At 38.7% G+C, this 19,692-nt stretch overlaps 1 protein-coding gene across 5 annotated transcripts in view; it reads right to left on the bottom strand.

Moving 5' to 3' along the window:
* LOC100747447 overlaps positions 1-19,692 on the bottom strand; it is a 132,283-nt gene that overhangs the window by 51,770 nt on the left and 60,821 nt on the right. For 2 of the 5 annotated variants that reach the window (XR_004461704.1, XR_002946632.2), the window contains exon 1: positions 19,197-19,667. The exons of 1 other annotated variant lie outside the window; for it this stretch is intronic. Coding sequence is in view for 2 of the 4 variants with exons in the window: in XM_024367435.2 (XP_024223203.1) it covers positions 19,197-19,245 (49 nt within the window). In the remaining 2 variants the exon portion in view is untranslated. Of the gene's footprint in view, positions 1-19,196; positions 19,668-19,692 lie in introns of those variants that run through there. 2 more of the 5 variants (XM_024367435.2, XM_033320621.1) reach the window with 2 other exon arrangements.

Genomic DNA, 19,692 nt, shown 5'->3' with positions numbered 1-19,692 from the left:
GTATTTCTAAGATTTCAAGGTTATTGGTCGAGTCGTTTGCGGAAAAGAATGAAATTTTTACCCCCACTTTCATCATCTTGCAAGTGTTTTCGAGGAATTTCGAAAAGTCCCTTCTTAGTGGGTGCTTACATCGGTGAGCAGAAGCTTTTCTCAAAAGTTCGACTTCCTAGGTAGAGGAGTTTGGGCTGCGCGTTATTCTCTAAGTCAGTGAATCATTTAGAATTTCTGTATAGAAAAAGATAGTATACTTCGATTTATATCTCACCGTATTTCTTCCATTAAAAATATTCTATACGTTAAGCTTGATTTCAGTTCTAGTCTTTGCTTATATTATAACTGACTCGTACTACTTGTATCAGTGGTATAAGTTGTATACGCTCAAACGACACACGTCTGACCAATGTTTAACTAGACCCTTAATGAGGCCTAGCTATCTGATACATTACAAAGAATATTCGTGTTAAACTTGATCACATCATAGATAAATAATATCGTTTGTGTGAGTAATACGAGTAGTATAATCGTCCACCATCAGACAACACGCGTCTGACCAGTATCTAAGTAGATCCTTAACAAAGCCTAGCTATTTGACACGCTAAGAATGTCAGTCATGCTACACGTGATCCTACTTTTAGTCTTCATATATGAATCATACCATTTACACGAGTAGTATAAGTTGCAACGATCAGACGACACGCGTCTGACCGATATCTAAGTAGATCCTTAACAAAGCTTATGTGATACACTAAAAAGAATATTCGTGTTAAACTCGATCTCGTCATAGATAAATCATATCGCTTGTGTGAGTAATACGAGCAGTATAATCGTCCACGGTCAGACAACACGCGTCTGACCAGTATCTAAGTAGATCCGTAACGAAGCCTAGCTATTTGATACGCTGAGAACGTCAGCCATGTTAAAGGTGATTCTACTTCCAGTCTTTGTCACGGTATAAATGAATCATACCACTTGCACGAGTAGTATAAGTTGCAACGACCGGACAACGCGCGTCTGACCAATATCTAAGTAGATTCTTAACGAAGCCTAGCTATTTGATACGCTGAGAATGTCAGCCATGTTAAAGGTGATTCTACTTTCAGTCTTTGTCACGGTATAAATGAATCATACCACTTGCACGAGTAGTATAAGTTGCAACGATCGGACAACGCGCGTCTGACCAATGCGTCATCTAGTCCCTCGACGGATTCTAGCTACTTGACAGACCAGAGGTCCAAGACGGAATTGTGCCGCACGAAAATATTAAAAAATTGCATAATGAACGACAAATTTTCGGGAATATAATAGTCGAAATTTGTAACTATTGACGGACGTTCGACAGGAATGAGAAAAGGATTTTCAAGTGGCGTTCCATTTTGCTAGCTATTCATGACACAGGGTGGTATTAAAAGGTAGACGAAGGCCAGCTCTCTTCCAGGAGGAGGATATTAAAACCGTGGCTGTACAGCTCGTATTAAAGCGAACATTCGAATAATCCTGGACGGTGTACCGTATATATTAATCATAAAAGTAGGTTATTGATCCGCGGAAACCGGCAGACAAATTACTAGTGCGCCCGTTACGAGACGCGTATGAATTTTCATAAAAAAAAAGAAGACGAAAAAGAGAGAAAGAGATAGAAAGGAAAAAAATAGTAGGTCCATTAGCTGGCGTGCAATAACAAAACCGTGGCCATTTCACCGTTTATTCGACCCGCTTATTTTATTCTGCCAATCACCCGCTTTCAATTTCAGAAAATACATTTTCATAAACCTTCGTTGAAGGATCATTTTTTAAATGCAAACATAATTTTCTACTTTGACATATTTTCGATTAACGTAGTTAATTATACGGGGTGGCCCGTAATTAATGATACAATTGGACACGGAGGGATTTTTTCGAGGAAAAATAAGGCGAAAATATGGAATACGATATTTTCACACGACGTCTCGTTTCCGAGAAAATCGAACTGGAAAATTTGACAAGTATAGTGAAATAAAATAATTTCGGACTGAGCAAGGACAGACAATCAACAGGGGGTGTTAAACTACGCGTAAAAATAAGAGAAAAACGTGGAATAAAATTTCTTCGTACGATGCTTCCTTTCCGAGAAAAATACATTTGAAAATGTGCGCGTGTATCGCATCAGTTCTTAACAGACCATATTCAAACTTTATTTGCGTGGAAATGAGGCCACAAACGGAAAAACTTTACTTCACATTTTTCACTTATTTTCACATGTATAATTACCTGCTAATTGCTTACTCGTACTTAATACGAATCGATACTTAGCCAAGTTTAAGTATACTCGACAAGTTTTCAAACTCGATTTTCTCAGAAACGAAAAGAACTGTATTCCATATTTTCGCGTCAATTTTTCACGTACAATATCCAATTGTACCACCAGTTACGGATCGTGATCATCGATGCACAATCATCGTACTCTTTTCGATTCTTCTCAATTTCTCTGCAACTTTTCGTTGAAAAATTTGCCACTTTTTAACGACAGATATTCGTTACCTTCTGAACCGATGAAAAAAGGATAGAGACAACTCTTCGTGATTTGATAAATTCGAAATATCATCTAGGTAATTTCCAGTATATTCGAAGCTTCGATATAAGTCTCCTCGTGGGCTAATGGAACATTTTCTTGGTTAACGAACCAGTCGTCAACCACGTATTTTTCTTTCCATTGTTTTCTTTCGTAAACAAAGTTTTTCCGTAGTAAATCTATGCTCGAGAGCGAATTCCTATTCACTAAGAATTCATGCTCTTAATACGCCAAATTTGGTTACTTGGAACTCCGTGTACTCGCACGTCTTTTCTATCGTTTTCTCTTTAATTAAAAATTTCTATATTACATTTTTCCCTACCGAACGTAGTCCTTCTTCGATAATTTACATTCTTGCATAAAAAATTCGATCGAAGCGATTGCCAGTGAAATACTTTATTAATTAAAATATTTCATGTTCGCAAAAGCCTTACCTGTCCATTAAAAGTGCGATATTATTTATACGTGAAATTTGATCAACCCGAGTCCCAATAGAAAATTTGTTTGCCACTTTGAGCTCCGTGTGTTCGTCCCTTTCTTTCTCCACCGTCTTCTTTGTAATTCAAATTTTTCTGTGGCAAGTAATTTCGCTAAAAATGTATTGGGTTGGCAACTAAGTGACTGCGGATTTTCTCATTACCATCTAATGACAACATCCGCAATCACTTAGTTGCCAAGCCAATGTACATGTTTGCACACAAAATTTCCTCCACCTGACAGTCAATAAAATATCATAATCGAATAAACTTTAATTTCTCTGTAACTTTACCTATTCATTTTATTCTACCATTGCATTAATTAAAAAGATTTTCCAGATTCAGATCTTCCTACAGGAAATTCAATTTTCTCATTTTTATGATACTTTTCACTTCGACTTTGCCTCGACAGAAAGAACACTGGTCGTATTGAAGTTATACTAAAGGCAAAAATTAAATATATTGAATTTATAGTTAATGGAGAAATTATACAAAATTCTCAAGGATTCTAAAAAGGTAATCCTCAAATAATAACAATGCCGTGGAAGAAATAATCCTTTTTCATTTAACGATAATGAACAATATTCCTTTTAAAAGATAATCCTTTCTTTCTGAATCAATAAACCGGAATCGAAAATTACTTTCTACGTTTTACTGCTAATCTTGCACATCCTGGATACCGATACTCGTCAGGGAACTGACTCGTGAGTTTTATGTAACAAAGTCTCCAGGTTCAGAGAGTTTCGACTGCACTAGGAAAATTCATGCGATGGTTAGAGTTAGTCTGGCCAGTCAGTTAGATAACTAACTTGCTTCAAACGGTTGTTCGTTGGAATATTATTCGCTGGAGTGGCCACATTCTATCTGCAATTTGCGGCAAGTTAGCCGAAATTGAAAAATTTCATCAAGGAGAATTGCAGTCTGATCGAGTGGCCGTGGAAATAATGGCTGTTACGTTCGTTGGCGAATTTGCTACGAGGGGAAAAAAAACCCTGGAAATTGAAGCACTTTCGCCGATGTATTCGATTAAATAACTAGAATTCATGATACCAAGCTTAGATTTCAGTCCATTCGATAAAACAGGGATAACACTCTGATGCTTCAATATTTATGGAATGAAAATATTTCCATCAATTATTGATTGACGCTTATATGGATAGAAATCCTTGACCAAGGCCAACGTTCATTGAATTTTTAAATTCTCCACTTTCAAACTATATATATAAAAAAAAAATTGTATGAAACACTCTTAGCTAATTTATATCGACCGATGAAACATTTTTATCAAAATAAAACCACTATTGACAATTATTGATTGACGCTTATGGATAGAAATCCTTGACCTAAATCAACGTCCATTGAATTTTTAAATTCTCCACTTTCAAACTATATATATAAAAAAAAAATTGTATGAAACACTCTTAGCTAATTTATATCGACCGATGAAACATTTTTATCAAAATAAAACCACTATTGACAATTATTGATTGACGCTTATGGATAGAAATCCTTGACCAAGGCCAACGTTCATTGAATTTTTAAATTCTCCATTTTCAAACTATAAAAAGAAAAAAAATTGTATGAAACACTCTTAGCTAACTTATATCGACCGATGAAACATTTTTATCAAAATAAAACCACTATTAACAATTATTGATTGACGCTTATGGATAGAAATCCTTGACCAAGGCCAACGTTCATTGAATTTTTAAATTCTCCACTTTCAAACTATAAAAAGAAAAAAATTGTATGAAACATTCTTAGCTAATTTATATCGACCGATGAAACATTTTTAACAAAATAAGACCACTATTGACAATTATTGATTGACGCTTATGGATAGAAATCCTTGACCAAGGCCAACGTTCATTGAATTTTTAAATTCTCCACTTTCAAACTATAAAAAGAAAAAAATTGTATGAAACATTCTTAGCTAATTTATATCGACCGATGAAACATTTTTAACAAAATAAGACCACTATTGACAATTATTGATTGACGCTTATGGATAGAAATCCTTGACCAAGGCCAACGTTCATTGAATTTTTAAATTCTCCACTTTCAAACTATAAAAAGAAAAAAATTGTATGAAACATTCTTAGCTAATTTATATCGACCGATGAAACATTTTTAACAAAATAAGACCACTATTGACAATTATTGATTGACGCTTATGGATAGAAATCCTTGACCAAGGCCAACGTTCATTGAATTTTTAAATTCTCCACTTTCAAACTATAAAAAGAAAAAAATTGTATGAAACATTCTTAGCTAATTTATATCGACCGATGAAACATTTTTATCAAAATAAAACCACTATTTTGCAAGCGTTTAATATCAACTCGTCCATAATAATCTTCGCGTATCTTACAAGAGCACCGTATTATTTAAGTAAAGTACATGAAACATCTAACGACATAATTATTTTCTCACTCACAGAAAGACCATAAAACACACACCCCTTCCACTTCTCCGCGTAAAACGTACTAATTGAGTAAAACAGTAAAATTTGATTGCAATAAAAATAGTCGTTTGGTAGCATATGTTCGACGAATTTTACGGTCCACCGTAGTTAACTATAATATTCACTACCCGCATCTAATATACTTCCTTAATTTTCTGCCAGTGAATTGTAGGCTGGCATAGGGCCCCGAATAAAAGAATTGGAGGTGGTCCGTGAAAAAAGCCAGTTCCACTGGGAGCACACCCATGGCGGTTGTCATCTAACCGGATATTAGCCTTTTTTGTCCCAAGGCTGACGATTCCTGGTCACTCGAAGTGACGTCACACTGTATTTTAAAGTTGCGGCCTGACCGTGAAAAAGATCCTCGAGTATCAGGCACACCGATACCAGCTGACACGTAACCAAAACCTCAGAATACCAACACAGACGTTGCACTGGCAAAACAGCCTCGGAATTCGTACGAATGATATATTTTCAAATTTGCCTTAGAATTGGAACAGTGAACCTAACCTCAACCTAGCCCCGACCTAACCTCAGATCTATAGTCATTCTCTTGCAGTAAATGAACTTATGGAAGAAAGTCATTTGTTCCTTTAGAAACGAATGTTAATCGCGTAACGAAATTAACAAACTAACACAGAGCGAAGTTGGTTAGTTCTATATAGCGTTGTGCTTGGACAAGTGAACATTTTGTGCATGGTCGTAATTCAATGATCAGGGCCTGTAATTAGGGATCTTTAAGGATTTGGGAAATTAACAAGCAAAGTAGAAAATTAAAAGGGAAAATGGAAAATTGAAAGGACTAAAGATTGAACAATAGAAAACGGGGAACATTGTGACACTTTGCCGGTCAGACAGCAGTTGTTAAATACTGTGCGTCATCCAATGGCGGTCTTCTTCCACGCGTAAATTGACTCATTTTCAATTAACGACGATTTTAAGCGATTAAAACGTCCCTTGGTGGCACGCCCATGTATGACGGGTACCATCTGCTGGTGCGTTTCAGTCGCACGCAGTGTACCGTGACGATGGAAAAATTTCACGTATGTCCCTGGCCCAGTGGCACCCAAATAACTATTTAGAAATAACTATTTTATCGTGCGTTTCGCCGAATTTTTATCCATACTATCCGTTTCTGCGGGAAAAAACACGTGAAAAATAAAGAGTGGTATTTTTTCGTAGAACGTCCGGTTCACGAGAGAATCGATACCGAAAATTCGTGGGTGAACGACACCTGGTGTCGGACAACCCATGAATCTTTGCCATCGATTATCTCGGAAATGGAAGGTCCAATGGAAAAATCTCTTTTTCCGACTTTTATCTATTTTTGCACCAGAATTCGAGATTTCAACGTTTCAGTGTATAAATAATGATATTTAAACTCTTATCACGTATAACACGTTATCGCGTCGTCAAGTGTAACGTGTACATTATAAAGCAAACATTCGTGTTAACGTGAATGTCCATGCAAATTTATACCTTAGGAAAGAAATGAAAAAATAGAACTTGGACAGAAATTTGTTTTGCTTCCTAAATATAATACTACAGTGGGAATTTAGAAATTTTTAATAATTTAATGTATTTTTGTGTATTCCGACGAATACCAATATTGTATTACATTTTTATTAATATACAAATGCTCATATCATATTAAACACGAATTTACATTTTCATTCCTACTACAGAATTTTTCTTCTATCTTTTACAGTTCGAGCGTTAAGGGTACAAACATTCAAGGCACCATATTTGTCGCAAAAAAGAACGAAGAGAAAATATGACACATTTCTCGACAAGCTGTGATAGCCTCCATATGAAAAATGTAGATGTATGAATAATATCTTGGCCTATCCGGGCTCTAATATCGCCGACGAGAAATTTGGGAACCACTGACCTATACAAACCCGCCGTCCATTCACGGGCGCACGTGCTCGCTCGTGGGTGTATCGGTGAAGCGTCATCAGATGTGTTTAGATAGGCTTCCTGGGCCAGGTGAGGGTCAGAGGTGTCCCCATATGGGAAAAATCCTGACGGTTTATTAATAATGGACACGTTTCGCCCATTGAGCTGTGTTCATTTTTCCTGTGGGATTAAAAACCAATTTCCAAACCCGTCGACTTTTTCACGTTACCTATCGGGTTGGTCGAAAAGTACCGTCAGATTTCTACAATAAATGTCCCTCTTCGCTTTGTAGTTTTGTTCCAACCTCTGTTCCTTTTGTATTAACAAACACCTGGCTCGATGTAATGTCATTACGTTCAGCTTTCGCCTTCGTGATTTATTCTTGTCTTGATACTGAACAACGAGAAGTTGTATTTTCAAGGAAATACGGATTTTTGTAAAGAAAGGATGTGGCTCGACAATTTGAAACATTTGCTGGATAAAGAAACACGTTGCACGTGCACTAATCTAATAAAAAGTATCTCATTGAAGAACAGATTTAAAAAGTAGTTAGGAGAGGAAGTTTTTCGATGATAAAAGACTGGCCAAAAGAATAGTCGAAAGATAGTCGACGACTTAAAAGTTCGGCTTGGCGAATATGCACCCCGGAAAAGTTCATTCGGTGGATAATAAATCCATTAAATATTATTATCTTTTTCTACAAGCACACATGCTATTTGTACATACATAGGTTCTATTTGAGCCCCTAACTTTAAGTATACAGAGAGGGGCCACAAAAAAAGTATAGACATTTGAACAAAAGAAAAGCTTATATATCAAATTCAACTTTGGAACAGCCCATAGATAACATCTACTAAAGCGTATATGTATCAGTGTATATCTCTATTAACATGTACGTACAGTAGTTCCGGATATGTATATGGACACGAATTCGTCCGCTTATATGGCCTCGAGTTATCTCCAGCAATTTCTGAAACTGCTGGCTCCAGCCAAACCTCGCTGTTATCTGTGATCCCCATCGACGTAATTCGATCCGGTATCGAATTACCGGAATAAAAAAATTTTAACTTTTTCATTGCTTGTTATACACTTACGAGATGGCCCGAATCGAATTGTTGAGATTCGTACGAACAAAACGATACCAAACATGACTATATTTGACTCACAATATTTCAACGGGAACTAAAGAAATATGTAATTAAGGGAAAGAAAGGATCCGACTCTACGGTATCTTATAACACTCTACCTATTCTGTCTCACTTCCACTGCCTGCTTCTCCCTCTCTCTCTCTCTTTCTCTCTCACGCCAGCCTTTGATGCACGCACGCTAGAGAACGGTAGAGCGAGCACGAGTCGGATAATTTGGCGCAATTCTTGGAAGGCCACCTCTCGGCAACTATGAATACTTCCGGTCCCGATCTTTGTCCACATACAACTGTGTGTAATATGTGATTAGAAGTAAGATATAACCTGACTCTGCAGTATCTTATTACACTCTACCTATTCCGTCTCGCTCGCACTGTCTCCCTCTCGCTCTTACTCGCGACGAATGCACGCCAGAGTGAACAGGAGTCAGATAATGCGAGCAAACACTGGGAATATCACTCCTTCGGATCTATATGGCCAAACACGGTTCCGATCGGTAATCATATATCCGAATATTACTGACTTTTTTCGGCCCCCTGTAGGTATATATATTTCTCGTAAAAAATTCAGGTACACGAACTTTTACACGCTTCCAACAACTTGTCCACTATTCTTCGAACCACTCCAATGAAACGAGAATGAACTTATTACTCAACCCAATAGTCAACAACTGCTAGTTAAGGCTGACGAATGCTCAGCCCTACGTACGAAGAGAGGTTCCAACAAGCGCGATCGAGAATTGGGGCGAAACTGGTATATATTGTGGATTGATCTCGCCGCGATAAACGGAAACAGCGTGGAGTTTCGCGTGCACCAGCGTTAACGCGACCACGAGTCGACGCTCGACACACCCACACACGCGTACAAACGCCTGCTTTCCCGATGAACAATTATCTTACGAAGCTTAGGCGTGCAAGAGAGTGTATGGATGTTCTCGCGGAAATGGGTCGTCGTGTAACGGCCGCGGCTGGATAAAGTCCTCGTGAAAGTTGCACGCTTGTCGACGGCCACGATACACGCGCCGGGCCACGGGCTCTGTTCCACCCCTCCCTGTTCACGCAGCTCACCCCATTCGTGAACGCCGGCTGACGCTGAAAATCGACGCTGACGCCCACTTAATCCTACCCGCTGCAAGATTTTCAGGAACACTGTGTCGCCGGCTATACGACCGCTTGAAATTGCTCGAAATTATCGTCGAGAAGGGCAATTCCAGCTACGGGATTTTCCAGTTTGGCTATTGTATTCCTCTCAGTTTCCCGAGCTCGGTTATCGTCCAATAACGAGTCTTTCATATTTTCGTCCAATTTAAGACATTCTCCGGGGGTAGAAAAATAATATACAGAATTATATAATGACAAATATAGAAAGTCGCGCACTTCGTATATTTTATATACTTTCTCGAAAATGATAGGAGTACGACGATAGGCGTGTTACGTAATATAGAAATTTCAACTAATTTTGGGGAATTTTTAATACGGCAATTTGTTTTAGCTTCTAAATATTATAATAGGAGCAGTATGACACGAGGGTGTACATGTAATGCACTCAGTGTGTACTCCAATTTAAGACATTCTCCGGGGGTAGAAAAATAATATACAGAATTATATAATGACAAATATAGAAAGTCGCGCACTTCGTATATTTTATATACTTTCTCGAAAATGATAGGAGTACGACGATAGGCGTGTTACGATATATAGAAATTTCAACTAATTTTTAGGAATTTTTAATACGGCAATTTGTTTTAGCTTCTAAATATTATAATAGGAACAGTATGACACGGCGGTGTACATGTAACGTACTGAGTGAAATTTTTTACATTTCTCGCATGTCTTTACCTACGGTATGTGTTAATGCTAACGGCTTGTCGAAATTAAATGTTAGCTACAAAAATATATAGTAAAAAATACAGATTCCTGTTTACAAAATTTCATGTAACTTTCACGTGGCATTTCAAGGTCATCGCGAGGTAAAATACAGAAAATCAAAATGCGTACCATGCAACTTTCACCTGTAAAATCTGTTCATTCGTATTTTCCCAGATATTTTAGCATTTTCAGCCAAACATACTCCAGAATCGCAATTGCACCGCGATTACCGGAGCACCCTGTATCTGCCCCGTATTTGAGATTGATGAGACACGGTATAGCACATGTAGCAGAAAAACAGGTTTCAAAGAAGCGGTTCAAACGACCCGGTCGATACATTTCCCAATGAAAAAGCAAGAGGTAGCACGCATCTCGATTAAAAAAGAGAACCACTTTGCCGGCCACGAGTTAATGACGTGGACGATTGTCCACGACGTTTTCTATCCTGCTTTTCAATATCCTGCGTCCCACTCTAACACGCGTTATTGAAACGGGAGGAAACGTTCGGTTGGCCGATACATATCCTATTCTCGTGGCAATCCCATTAAAGTCGATGAAACCATCGGTTATTAAGCGCGTGTGCCATCATCGGGGCTCTGGCTGTTTCTCTTGCGACGTCGCATTAACGATAATGGGGGGAAAACGAGTGCCGTTATCGATTTCGCGGAATTTACGGGTTTGCGTCGATGAATTGCTCGTAATCGTTCTGTGCGATGAAAACAGAAATTCATTTGTCCCGTTTCGAGGCCTGCCATCCGCCTGCAAGGCAGAGAGAGACGGCGAATAGCAGTCGGTGAAATGGTAATTTTTCAACGGTCCCATCGGCGCCACTGTTTTTCATCGCATGAAAATCCAACTGCCGCTTCCTATCCGTGTTTCCATCAACCGATCCTCGATTTTTGCGGGTTTCTAGCATTTTTTGCTGTATTTTTCCCCCTCTTTTTTTTTTGGTTGTCAACGCGGACTCGTCGGTTTCTCTCGGGGCAGGTTATCCGGCAGTGACGGGATCGAATTCCACAGGCATTTATAAATTCTTTCAAGGCTCATTTCCTAGGATTCGAACGGTAATCGTACCTTTCTTTTTTTTTTTAAAGGATTTTTTTTAGGAAACGTTCGAGTTTATATTTGCCGAGGCCGCAGCAAACAGAGAGGGTGAATTTCTCTAATTGAAGGTTTCTCATAGGCAACGCTGCAAGTGCAAAAGTGAAAAAATGTTTTTTTATCGTATAATGGCCTGCATACGAATGGGAATACCGTAGTATAGAATTAAAGAGCAATTTTCATTTGTAAGTAATTGCTAACAGCGTTAAAAGGCGATACCAACGGTACGTCTAACATCGCATCTACATATAAAACAATGTAAGTGGCATTAAATGGTAAGTAGGTGAGAACATATGGAATATTATGAAATATACTTTTGTAATAACAATAGAAAGACCATCTTGAGAAACTACATTTGTTGTCTTTTAAACCAGCTATCTAGAGACAAACAGAATTGGTACTTACAGTGCTTGCAAATTTAAATGAACGGCACGTTCAATTTTCTCTGCAACCAAGAGGAGACATCTCTACAAATACGGTCTTGTTTCTAATGAAATTCCACTATACTGGTAGAAAAATAAACAAATTTCGTGACGCACTTGGATTATCTTTTGCACACTCACAAGACCTTATAATAATCAAAACAAATTAAATTTCAAAAATAATATCAAGTTTCGCTCTTGAGAAATTTGATGTCTGCCACTTACACTGTTGTGTAGGAGAAGCCCTCGATCGAGCAGTGTTTATGCTTCAATTGTAGGTGTCAAGAAACAAGATGTTCAAAAGGAAAAGGAAACATATCCACTAACGTAACCTGAATTCGTAGAAAAAAAATATATCTGGAGAAGAGCCATATAGTATGTGGCACATCTTGGTTGTAAAGAAAACTCGGTGTCCCATTTGTTTGGATATATAGCATAGACAAAAACCAAGAAACGATTAACTGACGTTTATTGACACTTGGGTTTTTCCCCATAGAGGCGACACTCTGACACCATCTTTTAGCATTATTAATGACTGTTCAGGAAGGGAAACTACACTTGAATTCTATGTTACAGTATTCTCGTCGGTATGTAGAACATTTTTCAATAAAAGCTCCAAGTTCTTAATATGAGAAATTTCATAAAAATCAATCCTAATCTGCACTTGACAGTATTTTTCATCGAACAGTGATAGAACTTATTCTTATTATGAATCAAATCTAATTTTCCTGCTAATTTTCCTTCCCAAATATATGGAAGTATATTTTCTATATTTTACAGCTTTGTTTCGCTCTCTAAGAACATTATAACGACTATAAGTACCCTATGTATATTTGTCTTTATATATTTTTGCGTATTATTTTTCTATCCCCGCCATTTAAAATACCAATTTGGCCGAGGGCACGCGTTAAACGACGATTCTCTCTCTGTTAAGGTTAGAAATTACAACAACCGATATCGTTGTCGTTGGTGGCCTTAAGAGAGCGTTGAAATATACCTCTTTTATAAAGAATGATCGAAGAATCGATGAATAATAGCGAGTCTTGAAATTGAGGGAAACATCGAAGGCGTTTGGGTTGATGGCTCGATAAATTAGCCGGTGGCCCGTTTTAAAAACACTTGGTAAATTGAGAATTGGCGGCCGTCAGGCCTGGCTAAAGAAATGATCGAGGAGGAAGAATTCGTTTTAACTAGAACCCCTCGCAAGAAGTCCCTTCATCAGTAAGCAGAAGTTAGATTAATACGACTCGGTTTCGCAAGAATTTTTCCACGTCACTGTACTCTGGTTTTTGAGCCAATTAAAGTATCCTTTATACTAATATCCTTCATACGTCGCAATAAGCAGTCATAATGGACTGCGCATCTAAGAAATACAGCAAATTGAAATTAAGTCCGAATGGAACCTACATTAGGTTTAGGTTAGTACTAACATCAGACTTGAAATTCGTAGTAAGACTAAATTTGATCACAGTTTGGTCAGAAAACAGGAGTAGGTATAGGTTAGGATTGAGTTTAACGTTGGTCAGGACGAGTTATGGTGTTGCGTTTAGGTTAGATCTCAACTATTTGAGTCAATTAAACTATGCTTTATACTAATATCCTTGATACGTCGTAATAGGCAGTTACAACGGACTGCGCGTCTAAGAAATACCGTACATTGAAATTAAGTCTGAATGGAACCTAAATTAGGTTTAGGTTAGGACTAACATCAGACTTGAAATTCGTAGTAAGACTAAATTCTATCACTGTTTGGTCAGAAAACAGGAGTAGGTATAGGTTAGGATTGAGTTTAACGTTGGTCAGGACGAGTTATGGTGTTGCGTTTAGGTTAGATCTCAACTATTTGAGTCAATTAAACTATGCTTTATACTAATATCCTTGATACGTCGTAATAGGCAGTTACAATGGACTGCGCATCTAAGAAATACCGCAAATTGAAATTAAGTCCGAATGGAACCTAAATTAGGTTTAGGTTAGGACTAACATCAGACTTGAAATTCGTAATAAGACTAAATTTAATCACTGTTTGGTCAAGAAATAGGACTAGGTATAGGTTAGGATTGGCCGTTTAGGTTAGATTCAAACTTCTTTTCACTTTGCAGTTACATTCAGATTAGTAGATTTTTGCGGATTTTTACGCGTTCGTAGAAAATCTGAAAGTACCACGGTAAGTACCAAGACAATCTTCCACTCGGCTTGTATCTTTTTCATTACATTCTCAGAAATACGAATTCACCGGAATAAATGCCCTCTGTCTACAAATTAGATCCACGTCAAATTTATATGCTAGTTGACAAAACAAAAAACTCATCAAGCTGCCCCCTCCCCCAAGAAAAGGTGCAACTCAGAATCTACAAAATCCATAAAAATTTCTGCAAAAACTAGAAATTGATAGTTTCGCCTGCGTTAATTCTATCTTTAAAGCGCGTTGTGCTCGCATGCAACCAGTAATCTCCCAGTCACGAAGAACAGCATCTTTAACCTTGCTAACAAGCGTTAATCCGGGCCTTCCCCGGCACGTCTCGAGACCCCTAGACGTCGAGACAGAAGCGGTAATTGAACGTTATTATATCCTCGCGCCACAACCAGGTCCACGATTCTTCAGGGTCCGTAAACGACTGGAAGAAAAACCTGGCTGTTGTCGAGGAAATAAACGTGGTTCGAGCACATTTCGCTCTCAGTTTGCATTTTTCGTAGACGGTCTTGGCCCTGTTTCTCTCTTCTTCTCATACACACAAGGTCCAGGCACCGAACAGACAAGAGAATGAAATGGGAGAGAGGGAGTTTGTGGGCAGGGGGAGGGAAGAAAAAAGGTTGGAAGAAAACGAGAGAATGGCAGAAAAACGAGGGTGGAAAACTGGGAAAAATGGGGGCGAGGGGGTGTTACGGGGACAAGGCAAGGCACGGAGGGGGTGGCCCTTTAATATTTGCTCGCTGCATCTCGCGGACTTTCCGGGCAAGATCGATGCGACTGTGACCTCCTTCTCTCGCCGGCTGTTAAATTAAATTATTATGATCGTTATCGTTAAGCAGCGAGAAGATATCGCGGTTGAATCGCGCGTGCCAACACCTGTACACAGGGACGAGTCTGCTCGAGCCCAGTCGGAGAACGGACGCGGCAAATTCTATACCGCTCGAAATAATTAGAGGTTCTCGTGTTACCCTGTTGTGCTAATGGATCTCATGGACGGCGGAGGATTTTTAGCCTGCAATTTTCCCGTGTTCTTCGCTGCTCGACGATTCTAATGGGAATTCGGTATTCAGAAAGTGGCGTTCATGCTCTTTGCTAAACTAGAAGCATTCTGCTGGGGGTTGAGTATCGAAAAAGTGGTTGTTCGTGCATACTTTTGCTAAAACATTTGACGAAGGTTTTCCTAGAATTCGTATTGCTCGTATTGGGTTTGAGAATAAGAAATCTTTTTCTACTGCTCTACGTTAGAAATCCGTATATTTAGGATGCAACTGTTGTACATCCTTTGTGGAGGATTCTGACGGGACTTGAGTATTCAGCAAGTGGCGTTCGTCGTGCGTCTGGTAGTATCTTGACGATAACTTGCCCACGCTTGGAATTCTTTAGGTTATGTTTGAGAATAAGAAATCTTTTTCTACCGCTTCGCGTCGCCAAGCTGTCCCCTCTCTTCTTTGCAACTAGAAGATTCCGAAAGTAATGCTCGTTTGTATCCTTTTGATAAATTCTTGGCAAAAAATTCCCTAGAATTGGTATTGCTCGTATCAGATTCTATCTAGCCTGCAATTTTCCAATTTTCCGTAAAACTGGAAAACTGTGATAGGAATTCAGTATCGGAAGAAATAAAAAAAAAAACATTAGACTATCGTGGTAAGGTATAGACGGTAGAATTTCAAAAGCCCTAATTCACTTGTCGGTCCTAACCTACTAATTGACTCAACCTAACCTCCACACCGTGCCATAACTATCATCGTTCGATACGCACCAACACCGGAGCGCATCCATATTCATAAAAGGCTCTCGTGTGACACTCGTTAACAAGCTTCATCCAGCCTAATTCTCTCGCAACGGGAACGTACCAGCATCGAAGGTGTAGAAACGAAACGAGGCACCCTGGCTTCGCAGCAAGATCGAGCCACGAGATGCATAATTCTCCCGAGGCGCCATCAAATTATATTAATCCACTCCCATCAGGAAATTGGAGTTCGCAATGAGAGAGAAAGAGAGGGGACGAGGTCGACGCGTGTGCTCACGTTTCTCTTTGTTCCATCTAGACGCGATACTAGCGCCGCCGCTTATCCGCGATCTGATCGCGGATACGTCGCTGATCGGAATCTGCCTTCTGCCTTTTTCCAAGATTGCTTCAAGCTACACACGGATGAGTAGAATGGATGATAGGAGAGGGGGAAAGAAAGGAAAACCGGGAGGAATTTCAATGGTTGGTAATTGGGTCAAACCCCGAGCTGTACAACCTCAGCTCGATCCGTTTTACTTGTTTATCCCCATATCGCGAAATGAGTTTTGGAAGGAGCAACGTCGAGCAACGAGAACGCTGGAAACGCGTGCCAACGACAAACAAGACGGATACAAGACGACAAACTCTCGACAGCTTGTTATCGCTGATGGAGTTTCGCCAGACTTTCCGCCCACCCTTCTTGTATAATTGATGGCATATTATTAGCGTTTTAGTCTTTCGCCGCGCACGTGACTTCTTCCTAAGACGTTGAACGTCGTGTTCTTCCGATTTTCATTTTCGAAATTTCCCAATCCTAGTCTGTTTTATCAACGTTGAAAAATATATGGAGAAATTGTTATCGGTTTTCAATCTTGCGTTAAATATCGTGTAAAATCGCGTAGCTGGTTGCTAAAATTAAAGCAACACTGAAATATCGTAATTCGAGAAGGTTAAAATAAGATAAATCTTACGGGCTAAAAATTGTTCAACCGTGCGAATGATTTAGATAACGTTATCAGGAAACAACGTGCAAATGCCACGTAATATTTTTCGAAGATTAAATGTCATGGTGTAGTATATCTGAGAATGGGTAAAAAAAAATATTTTTTAAATATATGAAATTCGCGTGGCAGTCTACGCGTTAAACACTCTAGAGCGTATATTGCGATTAACAACGAGCAGATATCAAGTTTCATTCGAAGTAATCTATATCACGCGATAAACGAGACTGTAGAAGTATCGCGAATATCGAAATACAGCGTTGAGAACTGTTTATGTTAGCTGCAGCGGTAACAATAGGTATGACGTTTCGATTATGCATCGTTCGATACGTTAGAAAACGAATTACTTTTGAGACGAATTTCCATGGTGGACGAAAAATGGATAATCCGTGGTGACATAGTGCGAGCAAGATATCACAAGGAGACAGAGTCAAACGCGTTGAAATTTCCTCGATTTCCAGGAATTTCCAGGTCCAGATTATCGTTCATGAAAGTATAGTAAATTCTGGCAGAATAGAATCGTGCAAATAATAAAACGACGACGAAAGATCGTAGATCAGATTGGTCGATACATGTTATAAATAGAGTTTTTTTGTTTTCTTTTTTTTTAATATCCAAGAGAGGAAGACTGCCATTTGCTAATTAAAAATCGCTCAAAATCAGTAGTTTGGCTCGTTAACGAAGTAGGGATAATTATTATTGTCACGAGTTGCTGGCTTTTTAAAGGAATATTACTGCTTTCCTGTCTCTTATCTGAATCTCCCAAATAATAGTACATTATCCTTTAGCCATTGTTGTTAACGTACAAAAGTATACTTAAGATGAGTATCAGCTAAAAGAATCTCTGCTGTTTACAACTGGAATTAACAAGTCTGCTACAATGGCGGGGCTTCCGGTGTTTCTTGTTTTTGCCACTTACCGAATGCGCGCCAGTGTTCCTCACCAAATTAATAATACGATTGCCAAAGCGATCGAAATAACGTAATTTTTCGTTGAAATTTTAAAAAATTCGATATTACTGCGAATTTGAATCGTGAATAAAATACGTTGATATCTCGCAGAAATGTTATAGTTTAATTAACGATAATATTAGTACCAGTGTACTTACTTGCAGTATATTATTTTGATTATAATTATTTATATCTAGGTATAGGATGGTAAACTCTGGTGTTAACAGTGATACTAAATTCTTGTACACAACACTAACGAGTACGGTAAGATACAGTAATTAGTGTAATAAACAAGCGGCGTAAATGAATGCTACGTTTCCTAGCCTGGTAAAATAGCGAAATAAAACGAAATCCACAAATTATTATAATATTTATACAAAGATTGCATATAGAAATGAAATTAATTCGTGTTTCCTTTCAATCGAATAAATAGAAATTAATTTAATTTAATTAAAACTCTTATAATAAATTGTTCCATAGTATATTGTTTCACCTGTTAAACACACTGATGTGATTAGTTAAGGAATTACCGTGCAATGCCTGGAAGCTATCAGTTCTTAGAACGTCCTACCATTCGAAGGTTGACTTTGTTTTGGTATGTTTATTGTGATCGATACCGAAACGCGGAGATTGTCGCAAAAACATGTAAACAGTGAACATTCTGTTACAATAGAATACCACTGATTTACGAAAACAGCGACATAAAATAATTAATTGCTGTGGATAAGTTGAATATTGTAATATAAAATAATAATGATAATATACAAATATAAAAGAAAATTTATCTACATAGGAAACCCTAGCAGTAAAATATAATTATCCAATTCAAATGTTACACAGTTCTCGTTTGTAACGATCGAATCATATCTTGATCAAATGTGACTATATAATAATAAAACAAAAGATTTTGAAACTATATAATGATAAAACAAAAGATTAATAATTACATATAACATGTAATAATAAAATTGTCCTACATAGAAAGTCCAATAACTTTTGAAACGATAGTTAAGAACGAACCTAACTGTAAGAAAAATCTGTTCCCTATCATTATGAGCCCGAAAAAAGTTTCTTATACCTTTCTCTAACGAGCACAATATCCCTGTCAGTCATAACTTTTCTGGAAACCCAATCAAGCCTGGCCCCGTTCAGTCTATCCGCTGAAATTCCTCCGAAGAAAATCCGCGATGGCACCATCGCGCGTTTGGATACTATGTTCCGGCAGTTATTGAACAAACGACGGTCGGAATAGGTTGGAATTTTTAATACCAGCGAACGCACGCTACTCTAGCTGCGACTGCGGCACCGAGTGACACAGCGCTAAAGCCATCCTCGTAACACCCTACCACATACCCTTAATACGCATCTAAGAAACGTCCCCTGATGAAAAGTCACTCACCGTCAACAAGAAGACAGGTCAACAACAGCAATCCGAGTCTCCAATCCATGGCCAGGCAATCGATCAATTTATAACCAGTCTATCTTCTCGAAGAATCTTCTTTAATACTTCACCACAGTCTCACAGAGAACAGCGTCACACACGGTGTCAGTTCACGAAAGCAGTAGTCCACGCACTGTATTATACCCGAGTCGCGATTCAAGGCGGCAGAGTCACAATGGGAAAGAGCCGCGGCAAGGAGCACCTTGACAAAAAGAACGCAGCAGAATAAGTACCGAATGGTTCGACAGGTCTGCCGGACTCCCCTTGACCTCCCTCACGATAAGTCGTACGCACGATCGCGCGAAAGGCACGCGTCGCGAGGAAATAGCTGCAACCGGTGAGGCATTTGGGAAGAGCGTGTGTATCGCGCGATGATCGCGTGTCCAAGTGCTGCGACCCTAGCGAGCTCATGCCGCCCACTCCACAGCTACCCCCACCGCGCGCTTCATGGCTG

The sequence above is a fragment of the Bombus impatiens genome, unplaced genomic scaffold (genome assembly GCF_000188095.3).
Source record: "Bombus impatiens unplaced genomic scaffold, BIMP_2.2 scf_0320, whole genome shotgun sequence".
NCBI classification, from domain to species: Eukaryota; Metazoa; Arthropoda; class Insecta; order Hymenoptera; family Apidae; genus Bombus; species Bombus impatiens.
Note: the sequence above shows the minus strand (reverse complement) of the source record. Positions and strands in the feature narration are given on the sequence as shown.